The sequence below is a fragment of the Ochotona princeps genome, chromosome X (genome assembly GCF_030435755.1).
Source record: "Ochotona princeps isolate mOchPri1 chromosome X, mOchPri1.hap1, whole genome shotgun sequence".
Classification (NCBI taxonomy): domain Eukaryota; kingdom Metazoa; phylum Chordata; class Mammalia; order Lagomorpha; family Ochotonidae; genus Ochotona; species Ochotona princeps.
The window spans coordinates 70490734-70513457 of record NC_080865.1 but is presented as its reverse complement, the minus strand read 5'-3'; the positions used below and the strand labels follow the sequence as shown (position 1 = coordinate 70513457).

General features: G+C 42.5%; 1 protein-coding gene across 2 annotated transcripts in view; it reads right to left on the bottom strand.

Moving 5' to 3' along the window:
* Positions 1 to 17892: 17892 nt before the first annotated feature.
* Positions 17893 to 22724, bottom strand: part of TBC1D8B (TBC1 domain family member 8B) — a 78511-nt gene continuing 73679 nt past the window's right edge. Inside the window, exons 19-21 of one of the 2 annotated variants that reach the window (XM_004590168.4) lie at positions 21453 to 21509; positions 19799 to 19896; positions 17893 to 18418 (exon numbers count right to left, since the gene is read on the bottom strand). In XM_004590168.4, coding sequence (XP_004590225.2) covers positions 18023 to 18418; positions 19799 to 19896; positions 21453 to 21509 — 551 coding nt within the window. In that variant the 3' untranslated portion in view covers positions 17893 to 18022. The remainder of the gene's footprint in view (positions 18419 to 19798; positions 19897 to 21452; positions 21510 to 22724) is intronic. The other variant, XM_058658665.1, reaches the window with a different exon arrangement.

Here is a 22724-nt window from a genome sequence, read left to right as displayed (position 1 = left end):
AGCTTTCCTACCCGCTTCTTCGCCACCTTTCCTCCCGTTTTCCACCACCCTTCTTCCCAATTCTTCCCGTTTCTGTATTCCCCCCGTAAGGGCCACCAGAATGTCACGAACCAAAAAGGAGAGGACAAAACCAAAAGAGAGGGCGAACCAAAAAAGGCAGACGAACCAAAAAAAGGCTTTATTGCCGAAGGCGAGCTGCTTATATACAGTTCTTCCACCAATCACAGTCAGGGAGAATTAGCCTATCCTTGTGACTTCCTGCCCGCCCACTGGCGGGGACAAGTCCCGCCTCCTGGCACTCGGCCAGCCGCCATCTTGAAGCCCCTCATCCATGTAGGGTCGGCCGCTCCCCACACCTACCAAAGATGCAGATTCTCACCTATGGATACACTGCTCTGTCTGGATTTTGAGCATTGCCAATTTTTTAGTCCTCTCCTCTGCCCATTTCTCTCTTTAATTCTACTCTCCTCCCTACCCGAACACTTATTTATTTTTAGTGGAAAGGCAGATTTACGGACAGAAGGACTGAGAAATAGATCTTTCATTCACTCGTTCACTTGCCAAGTGGCCCCAGCAGCTGGAGCTGAGCAGATCCAAAGCCAGGAGCCAGGAGCTTCTTCCTGGTCTTCCCTCGTGGGTGCAGGGTCTCAAGGCCCTGGACCATACTCTACTGCTTTCCCAGGCCATAAGCAGTGAGCTGAATGGGAAGTGGAGCAGGTGGACCATGAACTGGCACTCATACGGGATGCTGGCGCAAACAGATGAAAGATTAGCCAAAACAGCCATCAGATATTACCACCACTCACCCCAATCCTACTCTCTTGTAACTGGTTCCAACTGTGGTGTCTTCTTGGATTCAAAATGACTGCTGTAAGGTAACACTGCAAGCACATACATTTAGGATTGTATCTTCTTTTCAGATAAGGAGAACAGCACTTTCTTTTTCAGTGACTCCTCTTAGGCAACTTTGCACGCATCTGAGAGAGCAAGGGCACACTCCAGGTGTGCAACACATCCTGCGAAGACTCGTTTCTCTAGCCTCACCTTTCTTCAAAGTAAAGTGAAACTTTTGATGGTTTCATTTTGATCCACATAACTGCCTCCACTTCCCCTTTCAACTGGTCAGTTGGGATTTCTCCTACCATTTTCGGTGATGTTCTTTCTGGCTGCGGAGATTCTTCTGTGGAGTCTCCGAGTTTTCCCACCATTTTAGAAAAAATTTTCGAAATTTCCTAGTATCTTTTGGGAGATGAAACAGTATATATCCTTGGGGTGGTTTCCAAGGGTGTGTGGGGGTAGTAAGGGAGGGAGGGAACTCTGTCTTCCTAATATTCTGAGTGCTTTCTGGGTGACATAGTAGGTTCATTTTTGTCAGATGCACAGGCAGCCTGGCTTTGGGGAAATAACATCAAATGTAGATGCTGGAAGCCATTGCCAATGGCAACCACCAAATATTAATGCTCCCAGTAAGCCAAGCAAAGCTACTACTGGGGTAGTCACAGTTTCCATGCGTGGAGCTCCTCAGACAGCTTTACCAAGCTGATTCTGGGCAGCAGCGGGAGGGTCCAGGACAGGAGGGAGGAACAACAACCAGTGAAACGTTTTGCCGTGACCTTTAGCTTCTCTGGCCATCAACCCAGTTGGCTGTTGTGCCCCATTTCTCCATTTCTCCCGGGAATTTCTAGGGCTTGTGTCTCCACATCGCAAGTGCCTTTCACCGTCCTTATGAAAACATCCTTTCATTGACCTTTCACCCTTGCCAGACATCCTCAGCCCTTCCAACCTCATTTCCCACACCCCTGTGAGATGGTTAACGCAAAGATCATCCCCATGATGGAGCTGACGAAATGCACGCACTGGGCCGAGATAGAAGAGAGGATGAACGAAAAACATCTGCCTCAGGTCTCCCGATGCCTGCTGCTCTTTCCTTCCTGTCACACTGTCCCTGTCTCAGGAAAGAGGGAACATCTGTTCATTATACAGACTAAGCTGACAAGGGATTTCCAGCAGTCTTACAGGAATGGTGCAATCGTTCAGCAAGTTTCCAACAGTTGTGTTTGAGCAGGGCCAATTTCCACCATTTGCCCTAGACAAAGCCTCTAGTCCCAGGCTGCCAGGGTCACAGGGTTGTCCACCAAAGCGCTGCATACATCTGGTAGATCCATACAGAATTTGAAGTCACCCTGAGTGTACTCCCCAGAAACTTCAAAACTCAGTGGAACCAGTGTGCTATTTTGCACCGGTGGAGATATATAACAGGTTGGCACAAAACGCTGATCCTGGGCAGACCTGTCTAGGTGTTGTAGGTTCAAGGTGGAGTTTCCTTGTCTCAACCTTCCCACTTTTCTCAGCAAGGCCTCCTGCTAAGGAAGCACACAGAGTAATAGAAGACCAGTAAGGAAAGTTAGGTATTCACAAACGCTCAAGCTGAGGACTGAGTGAAGGCTTAGCAAACTTATCCTCCCCTGTAGCTGTCGAGCTCTCACAGGGGTCTCTGTTTTCCAAAAATGGATTGGAAATGTAGCTGAAGCCATTCCCTCCACTCTGAAACTCAAAAATCCCCTTTTTTCATCTTTCAGCAGCCAGTGGAGCCAAGGACACAGTCACAGATGTGCTTCATTTGTCACTGTGATGGTCCTGCACACTGGTGAGACCAGTTAAATTAGTAACTGCCAAGCAGCGTGACTGGAGAAAGGGACATAACCAAGTACCCAGAACTGCGGGTCAAAGGGTCTGCTCTCCACCAGACAGGAGCTGAAACATGGAGAAAGGCTTTAAAATGCCCCACTTCGCTAAGCAGCAACAGCAGCAGAGAGGGAATAGGCTTGCTATTCCACATATGCCCATCAGGAAGGGTTGAATTCAATCCTGGCTTGCTCTCTCGGGTTACCATGGTGACAGGAGAATGAAGAACAAGTGACAGCAGAAAAGAGGAAAATTCTATGCCATTCAGAAATCCAACACTCCTCCCTCCCCCAATTCCAGGAAGTAACAAGACTCCCCTCTGAATAGAATGATGCTTGCCAGGACTTCAGTGTGTGTGTGTGATTGTGTGTGTGTACGCGTGCGCGTGTTGGGGATGGTGGGATGAGAGTTAAGAGGGGCTGGGCAAATGTGTGGACTGACTGATATGTGATGTCAGCAGTGGTCTTGTTGGTGCTGGTGAGGTACAATGAGAGGAGACAAGTAAGTCAGCATTCTCTGCCCTCCTCCACCCCTGTCATCCAGAGCCATGTCAAGCATCACTGAGTTTTGAGTCCTTGTCATGTTGCTTGCTTCAGTGCCCACAAACAGATGCTGCCATCAAGATCCACACTGATGACACCCATCAACACCTCTTATCTCTGTACCATGAGGTTGTCCTGAGACCCTCAGCACTTACGACCTATCTGTGAGGACAGCACAACAGTCACATCCTCATACTGGCTGCAGGTACAGTGTTCATCCGGGCATAAACCTGTCATCTAAAACCTATTTGTCATCTTGGCATGTTTTGGAGCTGCAGTGGTCTTGGGGTACTAGGCCTAGTAATACAACACCACCATCATTCAAATGAAGAATCATGAGGTGGGGCCTGGCACGATGGCTCAATTGACTAATTCTCTGCCTGCTATTGCTGGCATTTCATTAGGGCACCATTCTGTGTCCCAGCTACTCTACTTCTATTCAGCTTCCTGCTTGTGGCCTGAAAAAGCAGAGGCAGATGACACAAGTCCTTGGGATCCTGCACTCACATGAGAGACCTGGGAGAAGTTCCTGGCTTTGGGTCAGCTCAGCTCCAGCCATTGCAACTATCTGGGGAGAGTGAACCGAAGGATGGAAGACCTTTTCTTCCCTTCTCTCTATATACCTGCATTTCCAACAAAAATAAAAAATTTTTAAGAGAATCACAGGGTGACAGTTTACTAGGGATACAACGGTTGCCTCAGGCAAGACATGCAATGTCAGAGTACAGTGAAGTGACCATCAGAATAAGCTGCATCCTAGGTCATAGCTGTCTTATAGTTAGCCAGCAGAGTTCAGGGCTCCAGATAACGACAGGGAATAGTGGGAAGCACTTGAGGAAACACCACAATTCTGGGGCTGATCTTGACCCTGGCACCAACTTGCTATACAACCTCAAGCCAGTCACTTCCCCTCTTACGATCTTCAGTGTCCTCATAGTAAAATGAGGGTATAGCATTGGAACAGTTCAGATTCAAATGAGACCATAATGTAGAGTTGCTCTAAAATGTACAGACATTAGCACCTGTGTAAGTCAAACTTAGTGATACAGCATATATAAGGAGACAACTATGCAATATGGCAATCTGCAAAATACACATGGAGAAAACAAGTGTCTTGGCCCCCAGTTTGCCCATAAGTTTGAAAGAGTGTGCTGACAGGGTCTCCATTACGGCCAGACAGAGGGTTTAGGGGTGCCAGGAGCCCAACAAAGCTAGAGTAGGAATGCGTACATGATGGCAGTTACCCAAATCAGAATACACACACACAGAGTATATATGCACATGTGTAGAAATGAAAGTATATATAAATATATCTTAAATCTACAATGTCCCAAGCACTGTACTAAGCTCCTTACATGCATTATCTCTATCTAATTTAATCCTTTTTTTTAAAGGATTTTTTTTTTTATTTGAAAGGCAGAGTTACAGAGAGAGGAGAGACAGAATCTTACATCTGCTGGTTCACTCCCCAATTATGATGCAATGCTTGGAGCTTAGCCAACCTGATGGCAGGAGTCGAGCACTTCCTTCAGGTCTCCCATGTGGCTACAGGGGCCCAAGGACTTGAGCCGAGCTCTACTGCCCTCCCAGGTCATTAGTAGGGAGCTGGGTCAGAAGTGAAGCAGCCAAGACACAAAGCAATGCTCATACAGGATGCCAGTACCACAAGCAGCTGCTTAATTCACTGTACCACAACACTGGCCCTGAACTTTAAACAGTTTATTTATTTGAGCAGCAGTGGTGGCAGTGGAGCTGGGGAGGGGAGCGAGAAATTTCTCATCTGCTGGTTCACTTCCTAAATGACCACAACTGCAGCTAGGCCAAGCTGAAGCCAGGGGCAGGGAACTCAACCCTGTCTCACACATGGGTGACAAGGACAAAAGCAACTGATCCATCATTCATTGTTTCTTATCCTGTGCATTAGCAGGAGCCTGGAATCAGGGATAGAGCCAGGTAAACCCCACCACTCAGATACAGGATGCAGGTGCCTCTAAGGGGCATCCTGACTGCTACGTTGAACACCTGTTCCAGCGACTAAATCACAATACATTGAAATTGTTACAAAAATGCATGTCAATCATTGTCACCACAAAAAAAGATAAAGAAAAACGTGAGGTAACATGGTCTCATTCCACAATGTATACATGATGTAAAACATAATGTTGTACATGACAAAGACCTAACAATTTTCTCTATAGAAATTTTAAGAAGATTTATTTATCTTTATTGGAAACGCAGATTTACAGAAAGGAGAGACAGACAGATCTTCCATCTACTGATTCACTCCCCAGTTATCCACAGCAGTTAGAGCTGAGTCCATCTGAAGCCAGGATCCAGGAGTTTCTTCCAGATCACCCACATGGGTACATAGTCCCAAGGCTTTGGGCCATCCCCTGCTGCTTTCCCAGACCACAAGCAGGGAGCTGGATCAGAACTGGAACAGCCTGGACAGGAACTGGGTGCTTGCAAGGGGAGGATTAGCCAATTAAGCCACTGCACCAGGCCATCTCCATAGATTTTCTTAAAGGTTCATGTCAATATTCATTCATTCCAAAGGCAGAGTAACATGAGGAGAGAGAGAAAGTGAGAGACCTCCCATTCGCAAGTGCATTCCCCTAAACGGCTGCTATAGCCAGGATTGGCCCAGGTGGAAGTCAGGAACCTAGAGCTCCATTCTGTACTCTACAGGGGTAGCAGTGGCCCCAATTGTGCTGCATTCTCAGGGACATTTAGTAGGGCTCTGGATCAGAAGTAGAGCACTGATCCAATATGGGATGCAATGAGCAGCAACACAAGTGGCAGCTTAACCTACTGCAACACGATGTAACCCTTCCCCCAGCAAACTTACTACTACTACTACTAATAATAATAATAATAATAATTAATAATGTGCTTGCTCTGTGGCAAAGCAAGTTAAACAGCTGCCTGTGACTCAGACATCTCATACAAATTCAAGTGACAGCTGCTCTGCTTCTGATCCAGTTCTTTGCTAATGAGTCATGGAAAGCAGTGGAAGATGACCCAAGTACTTGGGCCCCTGTACCTACATGGGAGAAACAGATGGAATTCCAGGCTCCTGGCTTTGGCCTTGCCCAACACTGCCTGTTGCAGCCATTTGGGGAGTAAGCCAGTGAACGGAAGATGTCTTTGTCCTTGTCTCTCTGTAACTATGGCTTTCAAATAAATAAATGATTTTTATTTTTTATTTTTATTTTTAAATTTTTAAAGAAAATGGAAAAAATCAAGTGAGCTAAAAAACAAATAAAAATAACAAAAGAAATTACCTCAAAATGTACCACAAGCAGGTGTGAAACATAAAGTTTTAAAAACTTTCACAGAAATCCACACAAGAAAATCATTACTATCTATATCTAAGCAGAGCTATTAGAACCTACACTGAAATCGTGATACCATAAAGAAAGATCAAGAAATTGGACCTCATCAACATGAAAAAAAACCTGTGTTCTGTGAACTCTCATGTGAATTAGATAGAAGAGAAGTTGCAGACTGGGTGAAAATCTGTACAAACCATATAGCTGTCAAAGGGCTCATAGCTAGGTAATCAAGAATCCTCAACACTCAACAGTAAAAAGAAAACCAAACATTTCAGTTAGAAAATGGGTGAAGGACATGAGCAGATATATCACTGAAAAGGATGTACAGATGGCTGACAGGCCCAGAAAAAGCTGTTCAGCATCATTAACTGTATTCGTGTGCTGAGGCTGTCATAACAAGGTACCACACAGCCTGAATGACTTTAACAACAGAAATTCATTGGAGGGCCCGGCGCCGTGGTCTAGCAGCTAAAGTTCTCACCTTGAACGTGCCAGGATCCATATGGGTGCTAGTTCTAATCCCGGCAGCTCCACTTCCCATCCAGCTCCCTGCTTGTGGCCTGGGAAAGCAGTAGAGGATGGCCCAAAGCCTTGGGACCCTGCACCCACATGGGAGACCTGGAAGAGGTTCCTGGTTCCCGGCTTCGGATCGGCGTGTACCGGCCATTGTGGTCACTTGGGGAGTGAATCATCGGACAGAAGATCTTCCTCTCTATCTCTCCTCCTCTCTGTATATCTTTGTAATAAAAAATAAATTAAATCTTTAACAACAAAAAAAGAAATTCACTGGAAAGTTAGATATACAGAGAGGAGGAAAGACAGAGAAGATCTTCCATCTGCTGGTTCACTTCCCAGATGGCTGCAACAGCAAGAGCTGAGCCGTGCCAATCCAAAACCAGGACCCTGGAGCCTCTTCTGGCTCTCCCATGCAGGTGCAGGGTCCCAAGACTATGGGTCATCCTTGACTGCTTTCCCAGGCTACAAACAGGGAGCTGGAATGAAAGTGGAGCCTCCAGGACACGAACTGGCACCCATATGGGATCTCAGCATGTGCAAGGTGAGGACTTTAACCACTAGGCTATCGCACTGGGCCCAGCATCTCTCTTCTCACAAAAAAAGTCATTCATATGAGATCAAGACCCCCTAAACTTAATCAGCTCTTAAAGGGAACTTTCTCTAGATGCAGTGACATTCAGAGGTAGGGGTAGAAGGAGACTGGGAATTCAACAAATGAATGAGGGTGGCATAATTCATAATGTGATCACTAGGAAGAACACAACTGCTGCTCAATGTCCCTGAACTTCAGGAAACTACAAATTAAAAGCACAATGAGACAGCACCACACATCCACTAGGATGCCTAGAAGGAGGCAACAAGTGTGGGTCAAGCTGTGGAGGAACTGGAAGCCTCATACACCACTATTGGAATGTAAATTGGAACAGCCATTTGGGAAAACAATTGGATAGTATCTCAAAATCTTGACTATCAAGTTACTATGTAACCCACTAGTGTAACTCCTATGTATAGTCCAAGAGAAATTCAAAGTCGTTCACGGAGAAGTTGATACCACAAATGTTCTGAGCAATATGTCTGATAGCAGCAAAAAGGCAGGGATCATTCAAATCACTCATCAAGTGCTGAGTGCAGACAGATCGCGGTATACCCATGCTAAGCAACTGAAGGGAATTAACTGCCGAGCCTTAGCTACAATAGGAATGAACCTCAAAAAACAAGGGAGGTAACACGAGTCAGAAAAATATTGTGTGATATGACATGTCCAGAAACGGCAGAGCAACATGAATAGCCTGAGTCTATGGAACTGTATCATAAAATTAATTAATTAAAATGAAAGAAACTGGGCCCGGCGGCGTGGCCTAGTGGCTAAAGTCCTCGCCTTGAAAGCCCCGGGATCCCATATGGGCGCTGGTTCTAATCCCGGCAGCTCCACTTCCCATCCAGCTCCCTGCTTGTGGCCTGGGAAAGCAGTCAAGGACGGCCCAATGCATTGGGACACTGCACCCGCGTGGGAGACCCAGAGGAGGTTCCAGGTTCTGGGCTTCGGATCGGCACACACTGGCCCGTTGCGGCTCACTTGGGGAGTGAAACATCGGACGGAAGATCTTCCTCTCTGTCTCTCCTCCTCTGTGTATATCTGGCTGTAATAAAAAATGAATAAATCTTTATAAAAAAATGAAAGAAACAAGGGATTTCTAGCTAAATAATTTTTTCTTGTTCAATTATAAAATGTGAAAAAAAATATGAAATGTGAGGCATAAACTTCAGTCAGCTTGTTATACACTTGGAAAAAATGCAGAATTCATCTAATTGGTGAATCAATCTGTATTACATAGTCTTGCGCAGTACAGAATCTGGAAAACCATTTTGTAACAGGGACAGCTAGCTTGGGTAAAAATGTTGCTTAAGTCTTTAAAATAACATGAATATTTGGCCACTAATTGTACCTTGACTGATATGTTACTGTAGTCCAGCACACATAGCCTTTTCTAGCTGTAAGATTTTCACTCACTGTTCATGAAAACACGGTGCAAGTCTTCGAATATCAGGACACGGCAGATCTCACTCGGAGAGACAGTACAGTATTAGGTTTCGAATGAGAGAGTAAGAATGAATGTCTGATAATATCAAATGATACTTGGGATTTCCAAGGAATTGATAAGCTCATATGCATTTAATTACACAAAATCATCCATCCTAACTTAATAAATGCAAATATATTGGAGGAAGATTTATTACAAACAAACTTGATTTGGCTCCTCTGGATGCTGGATTAATATGGATTGCTTTAATCATCTTCTGCATGTGTGTGGGTGTTGTTTGTGTGCATATGTGTGTGGTGTATTGTTTCTCTCATTTATTAACATTCTGGCTATTTTCATTTTTTAAAAAAGAAAATGTATGCACAGAACTGCTAGGGATACACACACAGCATTCTGTTCCTGTGGTGCACAAGTTCTCTAGTGCAGCTGTAAGGACACCTGAAGGTCATGTTTGGAGAGCTGCTTTCCAAAGTAGGAAAACTCTGGTACCTAGCAAGGACAGGTCTTTTGCCAGAAATGGCAGCACACAGCAAGCTGACTGCACTATGGTGGGCTGCCCTAAGGTGGGCTAGTCTGTCTCCTGTATACAGCACAAATGTGAGCTGTTCTCAGACACATCAGCTGGTCTAGGGTAGCAATGTCCAGATTTTACACCAGCTCTCATGAAAGTTTTCCCAAACTTTGAGTCATTATTCTAAATCCTAACCCTTTCTTCCCAGGTACAAAGTTTCCTCAGCACTTCCCTGTGGCTGCTGCATACAGATTCTAAAATTAGATGTGACAATGCCAGGTATCTACTTAGCACCTCCCTTTTCAAGTAGGGACCCCTTCTAAAGGGTATAGTTCTAGCATAGTCTTGTGTAAGAATCCTTCCATGGGGCCCAGGATAGCCTAGTGACTAAATTCTCACCTTGCATGTGCCAACATCCCATATGGGCACCAGTTCAAGTCCTGGATGCTCCACTTCACATCCAGCTCCCTGCTTGTGCTTTAGGAAAGCAGTAGAGGATTACACAAAACCTTGGTGCCCTGTACCCACATGGGAGAACTGGAAGAAGCTCCCTGCTCTTGGTTCGGATAGGCTCAGGGGAGTAAACCAGCAGATGAAACATCTTTCTCTGTTTCTCCTTTCTGTAAATCTGCCTTCCCAATAAAAAATAAATAAATCCCATATTAAAAAAAATCCTTCCATGATGATGATCTCTTAGTTTTATCTAATTTAGTTTAAGGTTAACATTAGTGATTTTTATTTCTTCCTGTGATCAAGATCTCTCTCTTTTTGAAAAAGATTTATTTATTTATTTATTATTTGAAAGGCAGAGTTACAAAGAAGGACATAGAGACATACAGAGAGAGACCTTCCACTTCCATCTGCTGGTTCACTCTTCAAAGGGCCACGACACCTAGAGCTGAGCCAATTCACAGCCACGGGCATATGTTCCCAAGGAAAATGTTGAGCAATACTGTATTTTTTTGCCTATTTAAATTAGAACAAGGAGGGCCTGGCGGCATGGCCTAGTGGCTAAAGTCCTCGCCTTGAACGCCCCGGGATCCCATATGGGCGCCGGTTCTAATCCCGGCAGCTCCACTTCCCATCCAGCTCCCTGCTTGTGGCCTGGGAAAGCAGTCAAGGACGGCCCAAGGCTTTGGGACCCTGCACCTGCGTGGGAGACCCGGAAGAGGTTCCAGGTTCCCGGCTTTGGATCGGCGCGCACCGGCCCGTTGCGGCTCACTTGGGGAGTGAAACATCGGATGGAAGATCTTCCTCTCTGTCTCTCCTCTCTGTATATCTGGCTTTACAATAATAATAAATCTTTTTTTAAAAATTAAATATATAGAGAGAGGAGGAGAGATAGACAGGAAGATCTTCCATCCGATGTTTCAATCCCCAAGTGAGCCGCAATGGGCCGGTGCGCGCCGATCCGATGCCGGGAACCAGAAACCTCTGGTGCAGGGTCCCAAAGCATTGGGCCGTCCTCGACTGCTTTCCCAGGCCACAAGCAGGGAGCTGGATGGGAAGTGGAGCTGCCGGGATTAGAACCGGCGCCCATATGGGATCCCGGCGCCTTCAAGGCGAGGACTTTAGCCACTAGGCCACGCCGCCGGGCCCTATATTTAATTTTTTAATAAAAATAAATAAATCTTTAAAAAAAGAGTCTAATTTTCTATCAAGATTGCTACAGAGCCAAATGAAGAAATGTGGAGACTACAAAAGGGAAAAGAAATAGAACATTCATAAAAGTCAGTTTCAGTCCTGCTATATTGTGCTTGTTTTTTTTTTTTTTTTTTTAGATATGGCTTGATGAGACTGATGAGACCGAATCTTGACAATAGGATGTTGAACTTTTTACCATTGTCAATAGTTACAATGTCATGATACACTTAAATAGAAGAATGATGAACTTATGACTGTTGTTGGACTTTACTATTATAATAATACAGGGGCACAGTGGCGGGGAAGGCAGGGAGGGGAGGATGCAAGGGGAAACACGTGAGCCTAAGGAACTGTATCATGAAAAATTAAAATTAAATAAAACAAAATGAAACAACAACAAAAAAAGGAAGAATTCAATATTTAGAATTTAACCTTTGTCAATGTGTTACTAAGATCTTGGCTGAGGAGAAGAACAAGGATCCTGAGCATCTGAGAATTCCTATGGGAAGATGAGAGCCATGGTACTGTCCACTTCCCAACTGTGCTCAAGCCAGGAGATTTCTCCAGGATGTGAATGGTTCTCATCAGTCAAAGGGAGATGCTCAAGAAACCACTGCGCAATAACTAGGTATTTTCTAATAGGCTGTTGACATCACAGGAAACAAGACAATTCCTGGAGGTGAGGATGAGCAAGATGTTTGATACTCTTGTATAAAGAGAATGATCTTTCCCTCTCCTTTATTTATTTGTTTTTTAAATCAATATTTTCTGGGACAGCTATTGTAGCGATGCATTAAACTGCTACTTGTGATGCCCAGATTAGAATGCCAGTCCGAGTCTTGGCTGCTCTGCCACCTGATTCAGCCCTCTGCTAAAGTCCACGCTGGAAATCAGTGGATGATGGCTACAGTGCATGGATCCCAGCCACTCATGTGGCAGACCTGGGTGAAGTTCCTGACTCCTGATTGCAGCCTGGCCCAGCCCTGGTGGGTTGAGGAATAAACTAACAGATGGAAGAGCTCTGTCTCTTTTCCCTCTGCCTTTCAGATAAATGGATCTTTAAATTATATCTTCCCTTTTTGAAACTAATTTTAAAAAAATAATATTTGAAAGGTAGAATGGCAGAAATAGAGAAATCTTCCATTCCCTCAATCACTCAGCAAATACCAGCAATAGCTGGGACTGGAGCAGGCCAAAGCCAAGAGTCAGGAACTCCACCTCCCACAGGCAGTAGGACCCCAAGTACTTGAGCCACAATCTGCTGTCTGCCTTACCCACCCTCCTCCCCTGGGTGCACGTTAGTAGGGAGCTACATCAGAAGTAGAGACAAGAACTGGCATGTGAGGCAAGGACTTTAGCTGCTAGGCTACTGTACTAGGCCCAGGTGTTGTAAATCTTTTCTAACTTTCCATCTCCTTGTTTAAAAAAAATTTTTTTTCTTTTAAGCCAGTAGGGCCCATGGTCATTTACCCAGGTAACTGTGCATTCATTGGGAAAATGGAAATATGAAAATTGAACAAGGTCTCAGAATTCACACTGATCCTTGGGGGATGGCAATGGATTGGGGTGGGGGGCAGTGGGGGGCATGAGAACACAATGGTCACCCACCGGTGATGGTCAGGGCTTAGGGAAGCAAGACCCAGATTTATCTTGAATCCAGTCAGACATATCTTAACATGAATGATATGGTCATAGCTCAGGAATTCGTATGAATTATTAGCCATAAGAAACAGTTGATGGATGTATTTCATTTATTCCCTGATCAATGGAGTAAGAGCTATTTATATGATAGGAAGGGCCTAGACTCGTCAGTACTCTATCCCTGGAGAAATCACAGAGCTCAGGATGTGCCACTGATTTGAAGAATGTCTGTGTGTAGGGGCAGATGGGGAGTGATTTTGCTCACATCTTCATTTTACGTGCATGTTGGTCTGTATGGAAGGTCTCGGACTCAGAGAATGATAGTTAATTATCCAAATTTAATCACTGGTTCCCAAGAGAACTTTCTAAGAAGCTGGATAAATCATAAGGAACTGCAGATCTCTAGGAAGATCAAGATCTTAAAAGCAGCTGTATAAAAAAAGCCATTACCCACCAGGGGAAATGAGTGGAATTAAGAGCCAAGAAATCTATTTCTTGATGTTCCTAGGGTGGGGGGGGGGGAGAGATGCAGTTCTGATGAAAGAAATGGAAACTGCACATAGCGGGAGATTAAACATAAAATGTGCTTCTGCTGGTGCGTACAGGCCTAGTAATGCAGCTCCTGCAATAATGACCTTGCCTTGATGGAGCCAATAGTACTGAGGCCCTAGTACTACATGTACCAGTTTTAGTTTAATGTCAAAGAAACAGATTCTACCTGATAACAGCTCCCAAAAAGGGCAGAGAGTTTATTGAATTGTTTGGCTCCTAGAGTCACTAAGAAGCTCTGCCTAAGTACAGAGCATAAGGTCTGGGTCCTCTAATACTCTTAATCCTATCTTGGAATCAGAATGTTGAAGTGAAGATACCTCATCTGCCAACAGAATGTGCTGTACATCCTACTTCCCTCCTACTTGCCATAGATGACAAAAGTCCAGTCAAAAGGGCTAACAGTTCCTTGGTCACATGGCTACAGGGATCAGGGATGATGGGAAAGCAAACGTCTAGTTTTTGTAGAGTGGACAGAGAATTGATCAGTGGTTGATAGGGGTAGGAGGGAGCTCCTTAAGGTGATGCAGCTACCCCATATTACAATTGCTGTGATGGTTACAGGTCTACCCACTTTAGAATTCATAGAAATGCATGCTAGGCCCTGGCGCGATGGCTCATTGGCTTATCCTCCCCCTTGCAATCGCCGGGATCCCATATGGGCACTGGTTCGTGTTCTGGCTGTTCCACTTCCCATCCATTTCCCTGCTTGTGGCCTGGGAAAGCAGTGGAAGATAACCCAAAGCCTTGAGAACCTGCACCCGCATGGGAAATCTGGAAGAAGCTCCTGGCTCCTGGCTTCGCATCAGCTCAGCTCTGGCATTGTGACCACTTGGGAAGTGAGCCAGAGGATGGAAGATATATTTTCCTCCTCTTTGTAAATCTTCCTTTCCAATAAAAATAGTCCGTTAGAGAAATGAGAGCAGTGGCAACTAACCATAGTTTCTCCTTCTCTCCTTTAGGTATGTGCTTTCATGTTATCAATTTACTTTCCTGCCTTTATTCTCTTATAGAAGGTAAGCTGACAGTGTTTACCTGTACAGTTTAGTCTACATGTGACAAGATTGCAAGATGGAATAGAGACTGAGTTAGCAAGAGTAAACACTGCACATCTGCAGATCCAGGAGACTGGTAGAAATTTGGATCTTCCCCTACGAGAGAGAAGTAGTGCATTTTTGTTTGCATGAGGATGGCTTACACTGGTAAACGCCAAAACTTCTGCTGTTGCTATGCTGTGACACAGAAATATGGAAAGAAGTGTGCTGCATGGCAAAAGAGAGATGACTAGCAGGCACTGGTGTTTATGCTGGATAGCCTAAGATTCTTTGAAGCAGCCCCTATGGCCCTCGCTCCCTAATACTCATGCCCCTGTGTTACCCTGTCCCTTTGAATGTAGGTGGGAACTGGACTGACATTTATCCAAGAGATCATGGCAGAAGCAGAAGGAATGAGGTGCCACTGCTATGCTTGTGTTCCATTGTCTGAATCAGGCAGTGTGTACCAGACTTTCTCTCGAAACTTTCCTTGCTGATTTGATGAAGTATGTGGTCAAGACAGCCTGTAGAAGCTAGAGACAGTGACAAGGAGCTGGCTTGGAGAAGTTCAAGGTGGTGTTCCAGCAGCTATCAATGTGAAACTGATGCCCTCAAATCTACAACCACCAGGATGCAAACACCCTGTGTGAATCTGGAAGCGGATTCCTCCCCAGTTGAGCATCTACATGAGAAGCAGCCCAGCTGACACTTTGCTTGCAGATTTGTGAGGACCTAAGCATTCGACTCAGCTAAGCTCAGCCCAGAGTCCCACTTCACTGAGGCGATGAGAAAACTAAAGTGTGTTATAGTAGTCTGTCACACACTGACCGAAGGCAAATAGAGTCCTCAAGGCCCACCCCACCTTCACAGCGTGCCTTGATGTACTGCACAGGCTAGAAGTACATTTCTCCCAGTCCTTTGCAAATGGGATTTTGGATTTACTATCAGTCAGTCAGATGTACACATGTGAAATTTGTGTGGAAAAAGGAAGAAAGGGGCTGTGCTTTTGCCCTTTCTGCCACACACATGGCTGTGAAGATAGTTGGCTGATTTACTCTAGGTGCTGAGAGGCAGGGTGTCTGGAATCTATTTTGCATGTATAAATCACAGAAAGGACAAAACGGTTCTATAGGTATGGCAGCAGTACTGATGGATCTTCATTATAGTAGCAGGAAGCAGCAGCTTCCTAATCACAGATAAATTAGTAACCTCCTTGGTGGCCTGGTTCTTGTACAGCACTGGAAGTCTCTTGAGAACTACGGAAGTCATGTGATACAGATCTTTTCCTGCCTAAACTAATTGTAGTGAATTCTAGTCTCTGCAACGTGAACAGGAGGGAATTCTAAGGCAATATCGGAGTTAAGTATAAAGAAAAATACATCATACTAAATTATATTAATATTTTTAATGAAACAATTTTTCACGTTTAAAACAGATTTATAATATTTATCTTTATAAAGACAAGTAAACCTACCTTATAACATGTTAAATTTAATGTATAAGGTATAATGCACTGGGTCAGTTTGACACATACATCTTTATGATTAAGAATAACCCATTTCTTTAACAAGGCTGAAACTATAAAACTATAATGTGTTCATCCTGATTCTCCTGCTGACTGCAAAAATAAACGTTTCTTTTTAAACTCGAATTTTAAATCTTTGCGCAACTCGAAAATGTCCAAGTATTCAATTTTAATTAATCTAAGCTAAAATACAATAGTTAACACTCTTTACTATTCTGACTTTAAATTTGTATCAAATATTAATATATGCTCTTAAGAAAGTATCTTTTTTGGTAAATACAACTAACAAAATATTCAACAAGGTGTATAGAACAACAATGTCTTAGCATGAGTCATGTGTCTAAGGCTAATAGAGTCTAATTTAACAATTACCATATAATAGCAGATTATGATAGTCTTCATATAAACCATTAAAGACCATTTAAAATGTGGACATACTTTGAGAAAAGATACAGGTATTTCATTATTTTAAAGCAATTAAGTGATTTTCTTAAAAAGAAAGAAAAAAAACCCACAATGCTATCAAATTACTTCATTAAAGACACTACTAGAATCTGTGTGGCCAAACCTGATTTATGACATTTTCAAAGGCTCGACTTGAAACTTGTTGAACTTGTCTGAATATGACGTATTCCATGGTGGCAGGGCCCTTTATGGTAGGCCTTGTTCACAGGGGAAATTTCTTGCCAAAGGCTGATTAGGCCGATTTCTTGCTAGAAAAGGAGGAGGTTTGCCCTAACATTGTTTCACATTGAGAACAGTCTACGGATCAGAAACCAAGGTCTTGTGAAAAAGGTAGCTTTCTCCTTGTTTCCTAAGTGAATTGATTCATAAGCGGCTCTTCTTGGAAAGAGCACAGACAGGTGGACACATTAGTTTGCTTCTTTTACTTTTTTTCAAAAGTGCTAATAAAGCCCACAATCTCTAAATGGACTGTCATTGACATGAGTAAAATATGAGCAGCCTAAAGTGTGGGGAAATTGCACATCTACATCAGAGGCACAAGGTTTTTAGGAAGGTTCTATACATTCATTACCTTGGTAATCATTACATACAACTAAATATTACGTGCTTGCCAGATTAATGCTATAATTCAGTCTTCACAGAAATATTCTTTACCATTAATGTAAAGTAAAACATCAAAATTCAAAATCTAAAGCTAGAACCAAAGCAGTCACAAGCTACTCTGATACAAACGCCACAAAGGGCTACATGTCAAAGGATTTCTAGTAATTTCTCATTCGAATGAAAAAAAAAACCTATACAGTTAATTGAACTGTTTCTTAACCATTCTCAACGGACTGAGTTTGTCCAGCTTAAATCCAAAGCCAAAACTGTTTTCTATCAGTCCTGAATTTAGAATTCTGCATTTGTTTTGATCAGTAACAGAGTTAATAGTATGAGAAAGATGCTTCTTAGCTCTGCGGGTAGGGAGAATTTACAGGTTACTGAAATAACATTTACTATTAGACTGAATGAGATTTATAAATTAGTACCATTTCACTCAGATAATGTGAGAAATGAGGGACCCAAATGGTGATTTAAGACTATAGATCTAAGAACCCAGTTTTCTAAAGTATCCTAATAGGACTGAAACAATTTAGAATAGTTATCAGTATGGCACATCTACATCACTAATACTCAAACACAATGTCATCTTCTCAAAATCATTAGTAATTCATATGTAAACAGCAGCACAAGCCAGTAATTTCCTTACTAAATGTGATAGAGTGGTGCCCTCTAGTGGTAACATTTAATATATTCCCCATGATAACATACAACCTGTGAAATAACAAGAATTGTTTTGTATCTGAGAATACTAAAATTTGAGATCACCACAAAGGAACCAATTACTGTATTTAGGAATTGTTGTTGTTGTTGCACTCAAATGCACTAGTAACAAGATAAATCCCTGAGCCTCACTTCCTGGAACCAAGCTGATAAACCACAGCAATCTTGGTAAACTTGTCTAGACTAGACAATTACTGTTTGGGAGAGTTACATTTTGGTCCTATATTTTAACTGAGAAGATTTTGCGCTTTCTAGCTTGGCTTTTACATCTACAGGTTTCTCAAAAAACTTCACCAGGGCCGGTTCATTCAAGAGAGATGCAAGAATCTGTTCAAATGCAAATGACCACTGAGGCTCCTCCCTAAGAGGGGAGGGCTCTTGCTCCAGGTGGCTCCCAGGAGTCCCCTCACTGGGTCCTCCAGAAGCACAGACTGTACCAGAGAATCCTTCAGCTGATGATGAAGGGCTATGGAGCTTCCTTCCAACTTCTTCCATCCTTAGCAAAAGGCTAGTGACAACAGCAATGGCTTGATACAATGATTCTTCCTCAGGGTCTTCATGAAATAAGTTATAGAGAGTCTTTGAAAACTGAATAAACTGCGACTAGAAGACACAAGTTGGACATATCATTTGGATGTTAGATTTCGCAAATAAAAACAGAACTCAGAAGTCAAGAATCTCTGTATAGGATTTGTATCATGCAGCCTTCATCCTAGAAATGATAAGCTGATGGCTAATCCCCAAATTAATCCTAGTTCTAGAAAGAGGAGGATGAAGTTTTTCCATTTGTTGTCTGATTAGCAGTATCTTTTGTTTAGACTAATTCCTGGACAGTTTGCCTGCCAGCATTATTGCAGGGGAAGTTGGCATTTCGAATGAAGCAAAGTCCCATATTTCCTGGTGTGTAAATCATCCATTGATTAAGCAGCCTTAATGGAAGGACTAAGAAAGTGTTCCATGTGATTTCCTCAATGAATGACTATGAGCAGCTGCTTTTAAAGGCTATGGTGGGACCTATGCAGAGAGATACTGCTACGTCTGCTTACTGCCCCTAGGTAGGACATTTCAAGAGGGTATTTGTCAACTTAAACAAGTGATTCCAACATAAAAAACAATCATGCAAAATGCAGTTTTTCTACAGGAATGTCACCATATCAGAACTGTTGGTGGTTAGCTTAGCAGTCAAGGTGATAGTTAAGACACTTGCCTTCCTGTTGTTGTGGTACAGTGGCAATCCTATATGAGCGTCAGACCATACTTGAGTGACTCTGCTTCCAATCCAGCTCCCTAAAATGTGTCTGGAAAAGCAGTAGAAAATGGCCCAAGTACTTGGGCCCTGTCACTCATATGGGAGACCAGGAGAGAGTCCCAGGCTCTTGGCTTCAGTCTGGCTCAGCTTTAGCTATTGTGGCCATTTGGGGAGTAAATCAGGCAATGGAGGATTTGTTGAATGATTTGTCTGTCTCCCCTGTCCTCATTCTCTCTGTAACCCTGCCTTTCAAATACATGAAAGAAGAAGTTTTTAAAAAGGCACACGCCTCCCATTATCCAAGTGTTTGGGTTCAATACCTAGCTCTTGACTCCAACTTCCTGCTAATGTACAACCTGGAAAGCAATGGTAATGCTTCAAGTACTTGGGTTCCTGTTACCTACATGAAAGATCTGGGTTAAGTTCCTGGCTCTTGGCTCTTGGCTTCAGACTGGCACAGCGCTGGTCACTGTGGGCATCTGGGCACTGAACCAGCATGTGGGAGTTTTCTATATAGATCTACCTTCCTTATATCTAGCTACTTCTCTCCACATTGCAAATATTTTTTTTAATTTAAGTAAAAATTATTTAAAAATTTGTTCCCAGTCATACGTGCTCATGAGACTTAAAGATAACATAGCTAGTTTTGTAATAACATACCTGTTGTTTTAGAGATGGTCACATTCACATTTGCACAAAAAAGTAAGAGCCTAGAATTCTTGAAAATACTCTACCTGATTCATTCGTGGCAAATCCTTAATGCTTTCCTCTTTTTTGAAAAGCTCCTCTTGCCATTCAGTTAGATAGGCTTGAATATCAATTTTTCCTTTGCCTGAATATGGAAAAAAACATTTCAAAATGAATATCCCACTGCAGTTCCCCAAATCTCTAAAAACAATCATGACTAAAAGATCTTTCACTAAAATATAAGAGTCTGCTTTCAATCCAGAAAACTATCTAAATTCATCCCTTACTTGACCCAAAGGCTGTCAGAATGCTTTCTACATTCCCATTTCGTCTAAAACTTTTCACTTTCGTAAGATGTGAGGACTAAGGAAAATGTGGGGAGAGAAGCAAAAGGGATGTGTATAGACGAAAATTGTAAACCCTAACTTGACAACGCAAATTTAATGTGGTCATTCTCATCTGTGCTACTAAGTTTAGTGCAGCTTTTAAGATCATTTTCTTAATATGCAGATACAAAAGTAGTCTATGGTTGATCTTTTCTAGATGTTCAAAATACTATGTATTCATTCCTTTTGAGAGTTACACAAGATGATATTAACGTGACTTTATTAATAAATATTTAAGATCCCTGGCAAACTGGTTGGAAAGGTTGGAGAAGATATATTTAACCAAATCTTTAGCAACAGATGATGTTAACTATATGTTACTGGAAAACACAAAATGATGGGCTTTCAGAGGGTAATTTAACAGTTTTTTTAATCAAAATATTAAATATGCACATAATTTGATCCAGTATTTCTACATTCCATGAATTCATCTTCTTCCAAAGAAACATGTATATGATTATCCTAAAATGTAAGCATAAAGATGTCACAGCACAGTTTTCAATAAAAATGATTGGTGATAATGTAAACATCCATCAGTTTTAGACTAGTCATTGAAATAAACTGTTATACAGCCAAAGTACTCTTTACTCAATTAAAACAGTAAGATCCAAATGTACTGACATGAAAAGATGTTCATATTATAAAACCATAAAAATAAATTGCACAACCGTAATTACAAGCATTGTCTCTTCCTCAAAGAAAGGTATCTATATATTTATTTGTAACTAGAATCAGGTGTGGGAAGGATAATGACAAGAATATTTTCAGCTTCTCCTTCTAGGTGGAGTTTCACAGCAGTAGGACTCATATACTGTCTGAATTTCTTCTTTTATTTTCTTTTTGATTTATTTGTTTGAGTGACAGAGGTGAGACAGAGAGAATGAGATCTTTCATCTAATGTTTCACTCTCCAAATGGCTACAATGGCTAGAGCTGGGCCAGGCCAAAGCCACGAGTGAGGAGCCGGGAGTTTCTTCCAGGTCTCCCACATGCCTGTAGTGGTCCAAGCACTTGGAGCATTTTTCTACTGTTTTCCCAGGCATGTTAGCAGGGAACTGGGTGGGAAGTGGAGTAGCAGAACTAGAACTGGCACCCATATGGGATACTGACACTTAACTAACTTGCTATACCACAATGTTGGCCCCATGAATTAAGAAATACAAAGAAGAGATAAAGTTAAACTAGCACAAGGGAACTGCACAAGCTCTCAGGACAATTTGATAGCCTTTGAAATGAATCCACTCTCCCTTTGTAGTTATCACTGTTTACTAAAACAGCAGCTTAACAAACTAAATCATAGTTTTAAATCATAGTACCTTTTTCAGGGCTTTTTTTTGCTGATTCTGCTTCCTTCACGCTTGCAGGCTTGGAAACTAGAGGAAACAAAAACAGTTGCATTTTGTAAAATACTAACAAACACTTTTGAAAGGAAAATACTACTACCAAGACTTAAAAGTACACATTATATTCTTCTGATCATCAAACAAATTTTAGCTAATACAGCCTTCTGTTACAAGAAGACAAAATATTTTTAAAAATTTTCCAAGAACATAGATTCAGGGGATGGGGGGGGGGGGTCAGGCAGGTGTTTGGCACACCATATTAAAGTGTTTGCTTCTGATCTGGCTTCCTGCTGATGTGCAGCTTGGGAGGCAGCAAATGGCGGCTCAAGTACTTAGGTCCTTGCTACCCATACGGAAGGTCTAGAGTGGGCTCCTGGCTTTGGCCTGGCTCAGCCCTGGCTGCTACAGGAACTTGGGGAGTAAATCGGCAGATGAAAGAGTTCTGTTATTCTACCTCCCAAACAAAAGGAAAATTTTAAAAATAACTTTTTAAAAAAAGATCACTGGAGGAAATATATGTTGAAAATCCTAGAAAAAAAGTATACCAGATATTAACTACTTATTTCTGAGTGGTATTTTCTTTGTGACTTTATTCCAAGCAAATGCATTCTTTTGCATATTATACTGGAAATCAGAAGGTGAAGCTACAAGCCTTAATTATGGAAAATAACTCATCGTGAAATCCTGCATGAGTCATTTTGTCTGGGCCTCAGCACACTTATGCATCAAATACAGGGACCTGATTAGATGACTTATATCGCTTCTCAAACTTCTCAAAAACCAGTAAATACAGTAACCACAAACATACATTATTCAGTATTTATCCCTGTATAAGATATTCCATGCTTGGGGGTGATGTTGTGGCCTAGTAGGTTAAGCCTTTACCTGTGGTGCTAGCATCCCATATGGGTGCTGCTTCAAGTCCCAGTTGCTCCACTTTTGATCCAGGTCCCTGCTACTGTGCCTGGGAAAGCAGTGGATGATGACTCAAGTCCTTGGGTCGCTGCATGCACATAGGAGACCCAGAAGAAGCTCCAGGCTCTTGATTTCAGATTGTTCCAGATTAGTCTATTGGAGCCATTTGGAAAGTGAACTATTGTATTGAAGATACCTCTCCCTTTGTCTCTTTCTCCTCTCTGTAACTCTGCCTTTCACATAAAAATAAACCTTAAAAAAGATATTTCATACTCATAAAAATGATACAAAGAACACAAAAATAAGCTGGCATCACCACCAATTTATATC